The sequence below is a fragment of the Oncorhynchus nerka genome, linkage group LG18, assembly GCF_034236695.1.
Source record: "Oncorhynchus nerka isolate Pitt River linkage group LG18, Oner_Uvic_2.0, whole genome shotgun sequence".
Classification (NCBI taxonomy): domain Eukaryota; kingdom Metazoa; phylum Chordata; class Actinopteri; order Salmoniformes; family Salmonidae; genus Oncorhynchus; species Oncorhynchus nerka.
In genome coordinates, this window is record NC_088413.1 from 80,714,047 (window position 1) to 80,729,149 (window position 15,103).

Consider the following 15,103-nt stretch of genomic DNA (forward strand, 5'->3'; position numbering starts at 1 on the left):
AGAATCCTGCTAGGAATAGGGTGCCATTTGGGATGCAAACCTTCTAACCAGGTGAATGTCTTCTAACCCAGGTGTAATCCAGGTGAATGTCTTCTAATCCAGGTGTAATCCAGGTAAATGTCTTCTAATCCAGGTGAATGTCTTCTAACCCAGGTGTAATCCAGGTGAATGTCTTCTAACCCAGGTGAATATGTTCTAACCCAGGTGTAATCCAGGTGAATGTCTTCTAATCCAGGTGAATGTCTTCTAACCCAGGTGTAATCCAGGTGAATGTCTTCTAATCCAGGTGAATGTCTTCTAACCCAGGTGTAATCCAGGTGAATGTCTTCTAATCCAGGTGAATGTCTTCTAACCCAGGTGTAATCCAGGTGAATGTCTTCTAACCCAGGTGTAATCAAGGTGAATGTCTTCTAACACAGGTGTAATCCAGGTGTACGTCTTCTATAACACAGGTGTAATCCATGTGAATGTCTTCTAATCCAGGTGTAATCCAGGTTTACTGCTTCTAATCCAGGTGTAATCCAGGTTTACGGCTTCGAACCCAGGTGTAATCCAGGTGAATGTCTTCTAATCCAGGTGTAATCCAGGTTTACGGCTTCTAACCCAGGTGTAATCCAGGTGTACGTCTTCTAACCCAGGTGAATGTCTTCTAACCCAGGTGTAATCCAGGTGAATGTCTTCTAACCCAGGTGTAATCCAGGTGTACGTCTTCTAACCCAGGTGAATGTCTTCTAACCCAGGTGTAATCCAGGTGAATGTCTTCTAACCCAGGTGTAATCCAGGTTTACGGCTTCTAACCCAGGTGTAATCCAGGTGTACGTCTTCTAACCCAGGTGAATGTCTTCTAACCCAGGTGTAATCCAGGTGAATGTCTTCTAACCCAGGTGTAATCCAGGTGTACGTCTTCTAACCCAGGTGAATGTCTTCTAACCCAGGTGTAATCCAGGTGAATGTCTTCTAACCCAGGTGTAATCCAGGTGTATGTCTTCTAATCCTGGTGAATGTCTTTTAAACCAGGTGTAATCCAGGTGAATGTATTTTAACCCAGGTGTAATCCAGGTGATTGTCTTTTAACCCAGGTGAATGTCTTTTAAACCAGGTGTAATCCAGGTGCATGTCTTTTAAACCAGGTGTAATCCAGGTGAATGTCTTTTAACCCAGGTGTAATCCAGGTGAATGTCTTTTAACCCAGGTGTAATCCAGGTGAATGTATTCTAATCCAGGTGTAATCCAGGTGTATGTCTTCTAATCCAGGTGAATGTCTTTTAACCCAGGTGTATCCAGGTGAATGTCTTTTAACCCAGGTGTAACCCAGGTGATTGTCTTTTAACCCAGGTGATTGTCTTTTAACCCAGGTGAATGTCTTTTAACCCAGGTGTAATCCAGGTGAATGTCTTTTAACCCAGGTGTAATCCAGGTGATTGTCTTTTAACCCAGGTGATTGTCTTTTAACCCAGGTGAATGTCTTTTAACCCAGGTGTAATCCAGGTGATTGTCTTTTAACCCAGGTGATTGTCTTTTAACCCAGGTGAATGTCTTTTAACCCAGGTGAATGTCTTTTAACCCAGGTGTAATCCAGGTGAATGTATTCTAATCCAGGTGTAACCCAGGTGATTGTCTTTTAACCCAGGTGAATGTCTTTTAACCCAGGTGTATCCAGGTGAATGTCTTTTAACCCAGGTGTAACCCAGGTGATTGTCTTTTAACCCAGGTGAATGTCTTTTAACCCAGGTGTAATCCAGGTGAATGTCTTTTAACCCAGGTGTAATCCAGGTGAATGTCTTTTAACCCAGGTGTAATCCAGGTGAATGTCTTTTAACCCAGGTGTAATCCAGGTGAATGTCTTTTAACCCAGGTGTAACCCAGGTGATTGTCTTTTAACCCAGGTGATTGTCTTTTAACCCAGGTGAATGTCTTTTAACCCAGGTGTATCCAGGTGAATGTCTTTTAACCCAGGTGTAACCCAGGTGATTGTCTTTTAACCCAGGTGATTGTCTTTTAACCCAGGTGATTGTCTTTTAACCCAGGTGAATGTCTTTTAACCCAGGTGAATGTCTTTTAACCCAGGTGAATGTCTTTTAACCCAGGTGTATGTTTAGGTGCACCTTGAGATGCATATATCTGTGTTGGTGAAGACATACAGTGGCTTGTAAAAGTATTCACCCTCCTTGGCATTGCTTCTATTTTGTTGCCTTACAACCTGGAATTAAATTTGATTTTTTTTGGGGGGGGGGTTGTATCATTTGATTTACACAACATGCCTACCACTTTGAAGATGCAAAATATTTTTTATTGTGAAACAAGAAATATAACCCAAAAAATAAAAACTTGAGCGTGAATAATTATTCTGCCCCCCCAAAGTCAATACTTTGTAGAGCCACCTTGAAGAGCAATTACAGCTGCAAGTATCTTGGGATATGTCTTGGAACATCTAGCCACTGGGGTTTTTGCCCATTCATCAAGGCAAAACTGCTCCAACTCCATCAAGTTGGATGGGTTCTGCTGGTGTACAGCCATCTTTAAGTCATACCACAGATTCTCAATTGGATTGAGGTCTGGGCTTTGACTAGGCCATTCCAAGAGATGTAAATGTTTCCCCTTAAACCACTCGAGTGTTGCTTTAGCAGTATGCTCAGGGTCATTGTTCTGCTGGAAGGTGAACCTCTGTCCCAGTCTTAATTCTCTGGAAGACTGAAACATGTTTCCCTCAAGAATGTCCCTTTATTTAGCGCCATTCACCATTCCTTCAGTTCTGACCAGTTTCCCAGTCCCTGCCGATGAAAAACATCCCCACAACATGATGCTGCCACCATCATGCTTCACTGTGGGGATGGTGTCCTCTGGGTGATGAGAGATGTTGGGTTTGTGCCAAACATAGCGTTTTCCTTGATGGCCAAAAAGCTACATTTTTGTCTCATCTGACCAGAGTACCTTCTTCCATATGTTTGGGGAGTCTCCCACATCCTTTTTGGCAAACACCAAACGTGTTTGCTTATTGTTTTATTTAAGCAATGTTTGTTTTTCTGGCCACTCTTCCATAAAGCCAAGTTCTGTGGAGTGTACGACTTAAAGTGGTCCTATGGACAGATACTCCAATCTCCGCTGTGGAGCTTTACAGCTCCTTCAGGGTTATCTTTGGTCTCTTTGTTTCCTCTCTGATTAAAGCCCTCCTTGCCTGGTCCATGAGTTTTGGTGGGTGGCCCTCTCTGGGCAGGTTTTTTGTGGTCCCATATTCTTTCACTTTTGAAATAATGGATTTAATGGTGCTCCGTGGGATGTTCAAAGTCTCTGATATTTTGTTATAACCCAACCCTGATCTGTATTTTCCACAACTTTGTCCCTGACCTGTTTGGAGAGCTCCTTGGTCTTCATGGTGCCGCTTGCTTGGTGGTGCCCCTTGCTTAGTGGTTTTGCAGACTCTGGGGCCTTTCAGAAAAGGTGTATATATACTGAGGTCATGTGACACTTAGATTAAACACAGGTGGACTTTATTTAACTAAATATGTGACTTCTGGAGGTAATTGGTTGCAACAGATCTTATTTAGGAGCTTCATAGCAAAGGGGGTGAATACATATACACCACTTTTCAGTTTTTTTTTTCATTTCACTTCACCAAATTTGGACAATTTTGTGTATGTCCATTACATGAAATCTAAATAAAAAATCTATTTAAATTACAGGTTCTAATGCAACAATATAGGAAAAATGCCAAGGGGGTGAATACTTTTGCAAGACACTGTACAATTGGGAAGACACACCTGGGTTGATGAAGACCTACACCTGGGTTGATGAAGACCTACACCTGGGTTGATGAAAACCTACACCTGGGTTGATGAAGACCTACACCTGGGTTGATGAAGACCTACACCTGGGTTGATGAAAACCTACACCTGGGTTGATGAAGACCTACACCTGGGTTGATGAAGACCTACACCTGGGTTGATGAAGACCTACACCTGGGTTGATGAAAACCTACACCTGGGTTGATGAAGACCTACACCTGGGTTGATGAAGACCTACACCTGGGTTGATGAAGACCTACACCTGGGTTGATGAAGACCTACACCTGGGTTGATGAAAACCTACACCTGGGTTGATGAAGACCTACACCTGGGTTGATGAAGACCTACACCTGGGTTGATGAAGACCTACACCTGGGTTGATGAAGACCCTCACCTGGGTTGATGAAGACCCTCACCTGGGTTGATGAAGACCACACCTGGGTTGATGAAGACCTACACCTGGGTTGATGAAGACCCTCACCTGGGTTGATGAAGACCCTCACCTGGGTTGATGAAGACCCACACCTGGGTTGATGAAGACCTACACCTGGGTTGATGAAGACACACACATATCACAATAATCAGAATAATAAACATGTATTGCATTTTTCTGAACCCTAATAATCAGCTAATCAATAATCGGTATGTTTTTGATGTGTAAAATCGATCATTTCAGCTTCTAATGACACAATGTCCTGTACTGATTCCTGATTTGGTTCATTTTCATTCTTCTTGTTTAACAGGTGTGTCTCCAGGAGCCGACACTGTGCCTGGTGATGGAGTTTGCCCGGGGAGGACCGCTGAACCGAGCCCTGTCAGGGAAACGTATCCCACCATGCACCCTGGTAGACTGGGCCGTGCAGATCGCCCGTGCCATGCACTACCTCCACTGTGAGGCCATCGTCCCCGTCATACACAGAGACCTCAAGTCTAGCAACAGTAAGATAATGTTTATATACGTGATATAGTAGTAACATGGTAGTAACAGGGTAGTAACAGGGTAGTAACAGGGTAGTAACAGGGTAGTAACATAGTAGTAGCATAGTAGTAACAGGGTAGTAACAGGGTAGTAACAGGGTAGTAGCAGGGTAGTAGCATGGTAGTAGCATGGTAGTAGCATGGTAGTAGCAGGGTAGTAGCAGGGTAGTAGCATGGTAGTAACAGGGTAGTAACAGGGTAGTAACAGGGTAGTAACAGGGTAGTAACATGGTGATAACATAGTAGTAGCAGGGTAGTAACAGGGTAGTAACAGGGTAGTAACATGGTAGTAACATGGTAGTAACATAGTAGTGACATAGTAGTGACATAGTAGTGACATGGTGATATCATGGTAGTAACATAGTAGTAACATGGTGATAACATAGTAGTAACATGGTGATATCATAGTAGTAACATGGTGATAACATAGTAGTAACATGGTGATAACATAGTAGTAACATAGTAGTAACATAGTAGTAACATAGTAGTAACATAGTAATAACATAGTAATAACATAGTAGTGACATAGTAGTGACATAGTAGTGACATAGTAGTGACATGGTGATATCATGGTAGTGACATGGTGATATCATGGTAGTAACATGGTAGTAACATGGTAGTAACATGGTAGTAACATGGTGATATCATAGTAGTAACATGGTGATATCATAGTAGTAACATGTAGTAACATAGTAGAAACATGGTGATATCATGGTAGTAACATAGTAGTAACATAGTAATAACATAGTAGTAACATGGTGATATCATGGTAGTAACATAGTAACATAGTAATAACATAGTAGTAACATGTTGATATCATGGTAGTAACATAGTAGTAACATAGTAATAACATAGTAGTAACATGGTAGTAACATGGTAGTAACATGGTAGTAACATGGTGATAACATAGTAGTAACATGGTGATATCATGGTAGTAACATAGTAGTAACATGGTGATAACATAGTAGTAACATGGTGATATGGTAGTAACATAGTAGTAACATAGTAGTGACATGGTAGTAACATGGTAGTAACATAGTAATAACATAGTAATAACATAGTAGTAACATGGTGATATCATGGTAGTAACATAGTAGTAACATAGTAATAACATAGTAGTAACATGGTGATATCATGGTAGTAACATAGTAGTAACATAGTAATAACATAGTAGTAACATGGTGATATCATGGTAGTAACATGGTGATAACATAGTAGTAACATGGTGATATCATGGTAGTAACATAGTAATAACATAGTAGTAACATAGTAGTAACATGGTAGTAACATGGTAATAACATAGTAGTAACATGGTGATATCATGGTAGTAACATAGTAGTAACATAGTAGTAACATAGTAATAACATAGTAGTAACATGGTAGTAACATGGTAGTAACATGGTAATAACATAGTAGTAACATGGTGATATCATGGTAGTAACATAGTGATAACATAGTAGTAACATGGTGATAACATAGTAGTAACATGGTGATATCATGGTAGTAACATAGTAATAACATAGTAGTAACATAGTAGTAACATGGTGATATCATGGTAGTAACATGGTGATATCATGGTAGTAACATAGTAGTAACATAGTAGTAACATGGTGATATCATGGTAGTAACATAGTAATAACATGGTGATATCATGGTAGTAACATGGTGATAACATAGTAACATGGTGATATCATGGTAGTAACATAGTAATAACATAGTAGTAACATAGTAGTAACATAGTAGTAACATGGTAGTAACATGGTACTAACATAGTAGTAACATGGTGATATCATGGTAGTAACATAGTAGTAACATAGTAATAACATAGTAGTAACATAGTAGTAACATGGTAGTAACATAGTAATAACATAGTAGTAACATGGTGATATCATGGTAGTAACATAGTAGTAACATAGTAGTAACATGGTAGTAACATGGTAGTAACATAGTAGTAACATGGTGATATCATGGTAGTAACATAGTAGTAACATAGTAATAACATAGTAGTAACATGGTGATATCATGGTAGTAACATAGTGATAACATAGTAGTAACATGGTGATAACATAGTAGTAACATGGTGATATCATGGTAGTAACATAGTAATAACATAGTAGTAACATAGTAGTAACATGGTGATATCATGGTAATAACACAGTAGTAACATGGTAGTAACATAGTAGTAACATGGTGATAACATAGTAGTAACATGGTGATAACATAGTAGTAACATGGTGATATCATGGTAATAACATAGTAGTAACAGGGTAGTAACATAGTAGTAACAGGGTAGTAACAGGGTAGTAACATAGTAGTAACAGGGTAGTAACATGGTAGTAATATAGTAATAACATAGTAATAACATGGTAGTAACATATTAGTAACATAGTAGTAACATAGTAGTAACATGGTGATATCATGGTAGTAACATAGTAGTAACATGGTAGTAACATAGTAGTAACATAGTAATAACATAGTAATACTGTAGTAGTAACATAGTAGTAACATGGTAGTAACATAGTAGTAACATAGTAATAACATAGTAATACTGTAGTAGTAACATAGTAGTAACATGGTAATAACATGTAGTAATATAGTAGTGACATAGTAGTAACATAGTAATAACATAGTAGTAACATGGTGATATCATGGTAGTAACATGGTGATATCATGGTAGTAACATAGTAGTAACATAGTAGTAACATGGTGATATCATGGTAGTAACATAGTAATAACATAGTGATAACATAGTAGTAACATGGTGATATCATGGTAGTAACATAGTAGTAACATAGTAATACTGTAGTAATAACATAGTAATACTGTAGTAATAACATAGTAGTAACATGGTGATAACATAGTAGTAACATGGTAGTAACATAGTAGTAACATAGTAGTAACATGGTAGTAACATAGTAGTAACATAGTAGTAACAGGGTAGTAACATAGTAGTAACAGGGTAGTAACATGGTGATAACATGGTGATATCATGGTAATAACATAGTAGTAACATAGTAATAACATAGTAGTAACATAGTAGTAACAGGGTAGTAACATGGTAGTAATATAGTAATAACATAGTAATACTGTAGTAATAACATAGTAATACTGTAGTAATAACATAGTAATACTGTAGTAATAACATAGTAATACTGTAGTAATAACATGGTAGTAATATGGTAATAACATAGTAGTAACATGGTAGTAGCATAGTAGTAACATAGTAATAACATAGTAGTAAAATGGTGATAACATAGTAGTGACGTGGTAGTAATATAGTAATAGTGTAGTAGTAACATAGTAGTAACATGGTAGTAACATAGTAGTAACATGGTGATAACATAGTAGTGACATGGTAGTAATATAGTAATAACATAGTAGTGACATGGTAGTAATATAGTAATAACATAGTAATACTGTAGTAATAACATAGTAATACTGTAGTAATAACATAGTAATTACTCGCATCCGCTACAAGACCATGGTGCTTGCCTACGGAGCTGTGAGGGGAACGGCACCTCAGTACCTCCAGGCTCTGATCAGGCCCTACACCCAAACAAGGGCACTGCGTTCATCCACCTCTGGCCTGCTCGCCTCCCTACCACTGAGGAAGTACAGTTCCCGCGCAGCCCAGTCAAAACTGTTCGCTGCTCTGGCCCCCCAATGGTGGAACAAACTCCCTCACGACGCCACCATCACCACCTTCCGGAGACACCTGAAACCCCACCTCTTTCAGGAATACCTAGGATAGGATAAAGTAATCCTTCTCACCCCCTTAAAAGATTTAGATGCACTATTGTAAAGTGGCTGTTCCACTGGATGTCTTAAGGTGAACGCACCAATTTGTAAGTCGCTCTGGATAAGAGCGTCTGCTAAATGACTTAAATGTAAATGTAATGGTAGTAATATAGTAATAACATAGTAATGACATGGTAGTAATATAGTAATAACATAGTAATACTGTAGTAATAACATAGTAATACTGTAGTAATTACATATTAGTGACATGGTAGTAATAACCGTAATACTGTAGTAATTACATAGTAATAACATGGTAGTAACATGGTAGTAATATAGTAATAACATAGTAGTAACATGGTAGTAATATAGTAATAACATAGTAGTAACATGGTAGTAATATAGTAATACTGTAGTAATAACATAGTAGTAACATGGTGATAACATAGTAGTGACATGGTAGTAATATAGTAATAACATAGTAGTGACATAGTAATTACATAGTAGTGACATGGTAGTAATAACCGTAATACTGTAGTAATTACATAGTAATAACATGGTAGTAACATGGTAGTAATATAGTAATAACATAGTAGTAACATGGTAGTAATATAGTAATAACATAGTAATGACATGGTAGTAATATAGTAATAACCGTAATACTGTAGTAATAACATAGTAGTAACATGGTAGTAATATAGTAATACTGTAGTAATAACATAGTAGTAGCATGGTAGTAATATAGTAATAACATAGTAGTAACATGGTAGTAATATAGTAATACTGTAGTAATAACATAGTAGTAACATGGTAGTAATACTGTAGTAATAACATAGTAGTGACATGGTAGTAATAACCGTAATACTGTAGTAGTAACATAGTAGTAACATGGTAGTAATATAGTAATAACATAGTAATACTGTAGTAGTAACATAGTAGTGACATGGTAGTAATAACCGTAATACTGTAGTAGTAACATAGTAGTAACATGGTAGTAATATAGTAATAACATAGTAATGACATGGTAGTAATATAGTAATACTGTAGTAATAATATAGTAGTAACATGGTAGTAATATAGTAATAACATAGTAGTAACATGGTAGTAATATAGTAATACTGTAGTAATAACATAGTAGTAGCATGGTAGTAATATAGTAATAACATAGTAGTAACATGGTAGTAATATAGTAATACTGTAGTAATAACATAGTAGTGACATGGTAGTAATATAGTAATACTGTAGTAATAACATAGTAGTGACATGGTAGTAATATAGTAATACTGTAGTAATAACATAGTAGTAACATGGTAGTAATATAGTAATACTGTAGTAATAACATAGTAGTAACATGGTAGTAATATAGTAATACTGTAGTAGTAACATAGTAGTAACATGGTAGTAATACAGTAATACTGTAGTAGTAACATAGTAGTAACATGGTAGTAATACAGTAATACTGTAGTAGTAACATAGTAGTAACATGGTAGTAATACAGTAATACTGTAGTAATAACATAGTAGTAACATGGTAGTAATATAGTAATACTGTAGTAGTAACATAGTAGTAACATGGTAGTAATACAGTAATACTGTAGTAGTAACATAGTAGTAACATGTGCATAACATTCAATGAATCACTTGTGTTGCACATAGCCGTGGGAAGATGTTTTGAGTTGGGGGGTTCTGACTACGGGGAGGGGAGTAGCCTGAGTATAGGTTAAGATTGGATAACAGTAGTCACTGCCGCATAAGTTAATTTAACTCATGTTTTCAAAACAGCGCACATTTGTGCTGCATAATTACAACGTGTGTGTGTGTGTGTGTGTGAGGGAGAGAACAAGAGGAGTGTTGTAAACTAAATTAGGAAACACAACGTTGTGCCTATTAAAACTGAGCACAAATGGACAGCTATGTGATCCGTCGCGAGAGAAAAGCGCTCCCCTCGATCCAGCACCATCAGGTGGAAAGCGCTCCCCTCGATCCAGCACCATCAGGTGGAAAGCGCTCCCCTCGATCCAGCACCATCAGGTGGAAAGCGCTCCCCTCGATCCAGCACCATCAGGTGGAAAGCGCTCCCCTCGATCCAGCACCATCAGGTGGAAAGCGCTCCCCTCGATCCAGCACCATCAGGTGGAAAGCGCTCCCCTCGATCCAGCACCATCAGGTGGAAAGCGCCACTCACTCGGGCCCCAACACTGTGTTCGACTACTGGGCTGGTGCTCTACCTCTTTGACATGGGCAGGAGCAGGCCTTCGAGGCCAGGCAGAGAGAATGCCATGTTCCTTATTTGATATTGGTCCCATTCCCTTTTCTCCGAAGTTTTAGAATTATAATCTAATAGAAAATAGAATCAATCAATTAGTCAATCAAATGTGTTTATAAAGCCCATTATACATCAGCTGATGTCTCAAAGTGCTGTACAGAAACCCAGCCTAAAACCCCCAAACAGCAAGCAATGCAGATGTAGAAGCACGGTGGCTAGGAAAACCTCCCTAGAAAGGCAGGAACCTAGGAAGAAACCTAGAGAGGAACCAGGCTATGAGGGGTGACCAGTCCTCTTCTGGCTGTGCCGGGTGGAGATTATAACAGTACAAGATGTTCAAACATTCATAAATGACCAGCAGGGTCAAATAATAATAATCACAGTAGTTGTAGAGGGTCAGCACCTCAGGAGTAAATGGCAGTTGGCTTTTCATAGCCGATCATTCAGAGTTAGAGACAGAAGGTGCGGTAGAGAGAGAGAGAGGGTTGAAAACAGCTGGTCTGAGACAGGTAGCACGTCCGGTGAACAGGTCAGGGTTCCATAGCCGCAGGCAGAACAGTTGAAACTGGAGCAGCAGCACAACCAGGTGGACTCAGGCCAGGTAGTTCTGAGGCATGGTCCTAGGGCTCAAGAGAGAGAGAGAGAGAATTAGAGGGCGCTACTTAATTTTTAGGGATAGGCGTTCCGCTAGCGACCCACCTCGACGACATCCGGTGAAATTGCAGAGCACCAAATTCATGTGTCGGACTCCAAACTCCCACAACTGAATAGATGAGAGCATATCATGAGCACACCGCTTACAGAACAGAGCTGAGATCTCTCCATACAGAATGGGGCCCCAACACAGAGCTGAGATCGCTCCATACAGAATGGGGCCCCAACACAGAGCTGAGATCTCTCCATACAGAATGGGGCCCCAACACAGAGCTGAGATCGCTTTCTGCAGTTTTACCATCTCACAACCAGGGAGGGCTTCAGCACCTCCAGCACCTCTTCTTCCGACTGCTATGAGGTTGCACATGACACCTCACACTCGTCAGCCAAGTATTTTCTAAGTGGTAGGAAAAACGTTAGTAGATCCCCAATAATACCCAGTTAGATGAGCATTGATATCAATACAACAATGAGAGTTGTAGAAAGTGTGTGTGTGTGTGTGTTAGCCCTGCAGGATCCCTTAACACCAAGCCTATTAGACAGGATTTGTCCCATGCTCAGTCCATGCCTTCCTATTGGCTACTTCCAGTCAACACAGGCAGTTTCTCCTCTCCCGTTGGCTTGTGGTTAGCCCCGTTCCCTTGGCTGTGATTGACTGTTTTGAGGTGACAAGGCCAATAGCATCATCGTATCAGTAAAGTGACATGTCCATCCCAGATACACCCTGTTAATGTAAGCCCAGGTCCAGGGGGCATCCCCACACTATTAGGTTGTTGTTGACCTGGTGAGCACTGGCAGACACAGGTTAGTCAGGCTGATTGAGGTAGTATGTACTCATAGATATGGTTAAAGTGACTATACATACAGTGGGGCAAAAAAATATTTATTCAGCCACCAATTGTGCAAGTTCTCCCACTTAAAAATATGAGACCTGTAATTTTCATCATAGCAAGTTCTCCCACTGTTTATGAAGAGTCGGTGGTGTTTATGAAGAGTGGGTGGTGTATGTGGATACTGGGTGGTGTGTATGGAGACTGGTGGTGTAAATGGAGACTGCTGGTGTAAATGGAGACTGGAGGTGTGTATGGAGAATGGGTGGCATTTTTGGGGACTGGGTGGTGTATATGGGGACTAGGTGGTGTAAATGGAGACTGGAGGTGTAAATGGAGACTGGAGGTGTAAATGAAGACTGGAGGTGTAAATGGAGACTGGAGGTGTAAATGGAGACTGGGTGGTGTAAATGGAGACTGGTGGTGTAAATGGAGACTGGGTGGTGTAAATGGAGACTGGTGGTGTAAATGGAGACTGGGTGGTGTAAATGGAGACTGGGTGGTGTAAATGGAGACTGGAGGTGTACATGGAGACTGGGGGTGTACATGGAGACTGGAGGTGTAAATGGAGACTGGAGGTGTAAATGGAGACTGGCGGTGTAAATGGAGACTGGCGGTGTAAATGGAGACTGGGTGGTGTAAATGGAGACTGGGTGGTGTATATGGAGACTGGAGGTGTAAATGGAGACTGGGTGGTGTAAATGGAGATTGGGTGGTGTAAATGAGGGCTGGGTGGTGTATATGAGGACTGGGTGGTGTAAATGAGGGCTGGGGTGGTGTATATGAGGACTTGTGGAAACTTTTTGACTCCATTCCAAATATTCCATTCCAGTCCTTACAATTATCCCTCCTATTGCTCCTCCCACCAGTCTCCTCTTTTGTGTGTGTACGTTCATGTGTATGTTCATTTGTGTGTGTGTGTGTGTGTGTGTGCATGCGTGCATGTCTGTGTGTATATGCTTGTGTGCATGTGCATATGTGTGTTGGTGTATGCATATATGTGTGTGTGTTTTATGTGTGTGTGTGTGTGTGTGTGTGTGTGTGTGTGTTGGTATTTGTGTGTGTGTGTGTTGGTATTTGTGGTGTGTGTGTGTGTGTGTGTGTGTGAGGCACAGACTCACAAGGACCAAGTGAAATCGTAACATTAATCCAGGCCTGTGCTTCTTCCCTGCTTTCTCTCATTTTATACTTTAACCATCTCATTCACTTTTCTCTTTTGTTCTTTCTCTTCCTACTTGCTTCTCTCTCTCCTTTCATCGTGGCCTCTCCTTGTTTTCCCTTTTGTTCTCGTCTTTATTTTGGAAAACAACTTTTAATCATTTATATTTGAATGACTGCCTGCCATCCCGCCACCAAAACCCCGAAATGGCCTGTATCCCTTTACATTCAAACCCCTCCTACCTTCCAACACACCCCTGTTACCGTTATCCCCCCCACCCGCTCCAACCAAAACCCTCCTCGTCACCCCCTCCCTCACCAACACCCGCCCTCTCCTGGATCTCACATGCGACCTTTGGACCAGTCCTGATCCTGGAGAAGGTCGAGATGGAGGATCTGACCAACAAGACCCTGAAGATCACCGACTTCGGCCTGGCGAGGGAGTGGCACCGTACCACCAAGATGTCAGCCGCCGGCACCTACGCCTGGATGGCGCCCGAGGTCATCCGCTCCTCCACCTTCTCTAAAGGCAGCGACGTCTGGAGGTGGGCGGGGCGCATGGGCCGGGATAGGAAGTTGATGAGGCAGGAAACTGTCTGTTCTATCTCACTTAGATCTAGAGGGCTGGAGGAGTCATTTATTCAGTTCTGGATCTAGTAAAGTATTGAGTCATTTATTCAGCTCTGGATCTAGTAAAGCATTGAGTCATTTACTCAGTTCTGGATCTAGTAAAGCATTGAGTCATTTACTCAGCTCTGGATCTAGTAAAGCATTGAGTCATTTATTCAGTTCTGGATCTAGTAAAGCATTGAGTCATTTATTCAGCTCTGGATCTAGTAAAGCATTGAGTCATTTATTCAGTTCTGGATCTAGTAAAGCATTGAGTCATTTACTCAGTTCTGGATCTAGTAAAGCATTGAGTCATTTACTCAGCTCTGGATCTGGTAAAGCATTGAGTCATTTACTCAGCTCTGGATCTAGTAAAGCATTGAGTCATTTATTCAGCTCTGGATCTAGTAAAGCATTGAGTCATTTATTCAGTTCTGGATCTAGTAAAGCATTGAGTCATTTACTCAGTTCTGGATCTAGTAAAGCATTGAGTCATTTACTCAGCTCTGGATCTAGTAAAGCATTGAGTCATTTATTCAGCTCTGGATCTAGTAATGCATTGAGTCATTTATTCAGCTCTGGATCTGGTAAAGCATTGAGTCATTTACTCAGTTCTGGATCTAGTAAAGCATTGAGTCATTTACTCAGGTCTGGATCTGGTAAAGCATTGCAGTAGTAGTATGATGACTGCACCCAAATAAGGAACCAACACTGTAATTGTTTTCAACGTCTTACCCTCGTCTGAAATCATAGAATAACCTAGCCACATCAGCTCTGATAAGGACAGGATTTAGTTCCGTTGAGCTTCGTCAGCTATGCGGCATTGGAAAGGTAATTTTCGATATGCAGCAGAAGCAGGGCTTTCTATGTTGCAGCAGACTCTCATGACTTCTCATTGACCATGCCAGGTGGCTTGAGTCCAGCCCTTGTTTTAGTATGAAATACCTGCCTGGCTGGAGGTGTGGAGGTAGTTGGAGGCTGTGGACAGGGAGGGCCCTGTCCCTGTCTCTCTGCGGTGCCATAATGCCTCCCCTCCCACCCCCAATATTGTTAATATTTACAATATTAACTAAATTTATAATAAGAATA

General features: G+C 40.4%; 1 protein-coding gene across 1 annotated transcript in view; it reads left to right on the top strand.

Annotated features, from left to right (window-relative positions):
- Positions 1 to 15,103, top strand: part of map3k9 (mitogen-activated protein kinase kinase kinase 9) — a 57,453-nt gene that overhangs the window by 10,000 nt on the left and 32,350 nt on the right. The window contains 2 exon segments of the mRNA XM_065003383.1: positions 4,526 to 4,721; positions 13,770 to 13,999. Coding sequence (XP_064859455.1) covers positions 4,526 to 4,721; positions 13,770 to 13,999 — 426 coding nt within the window.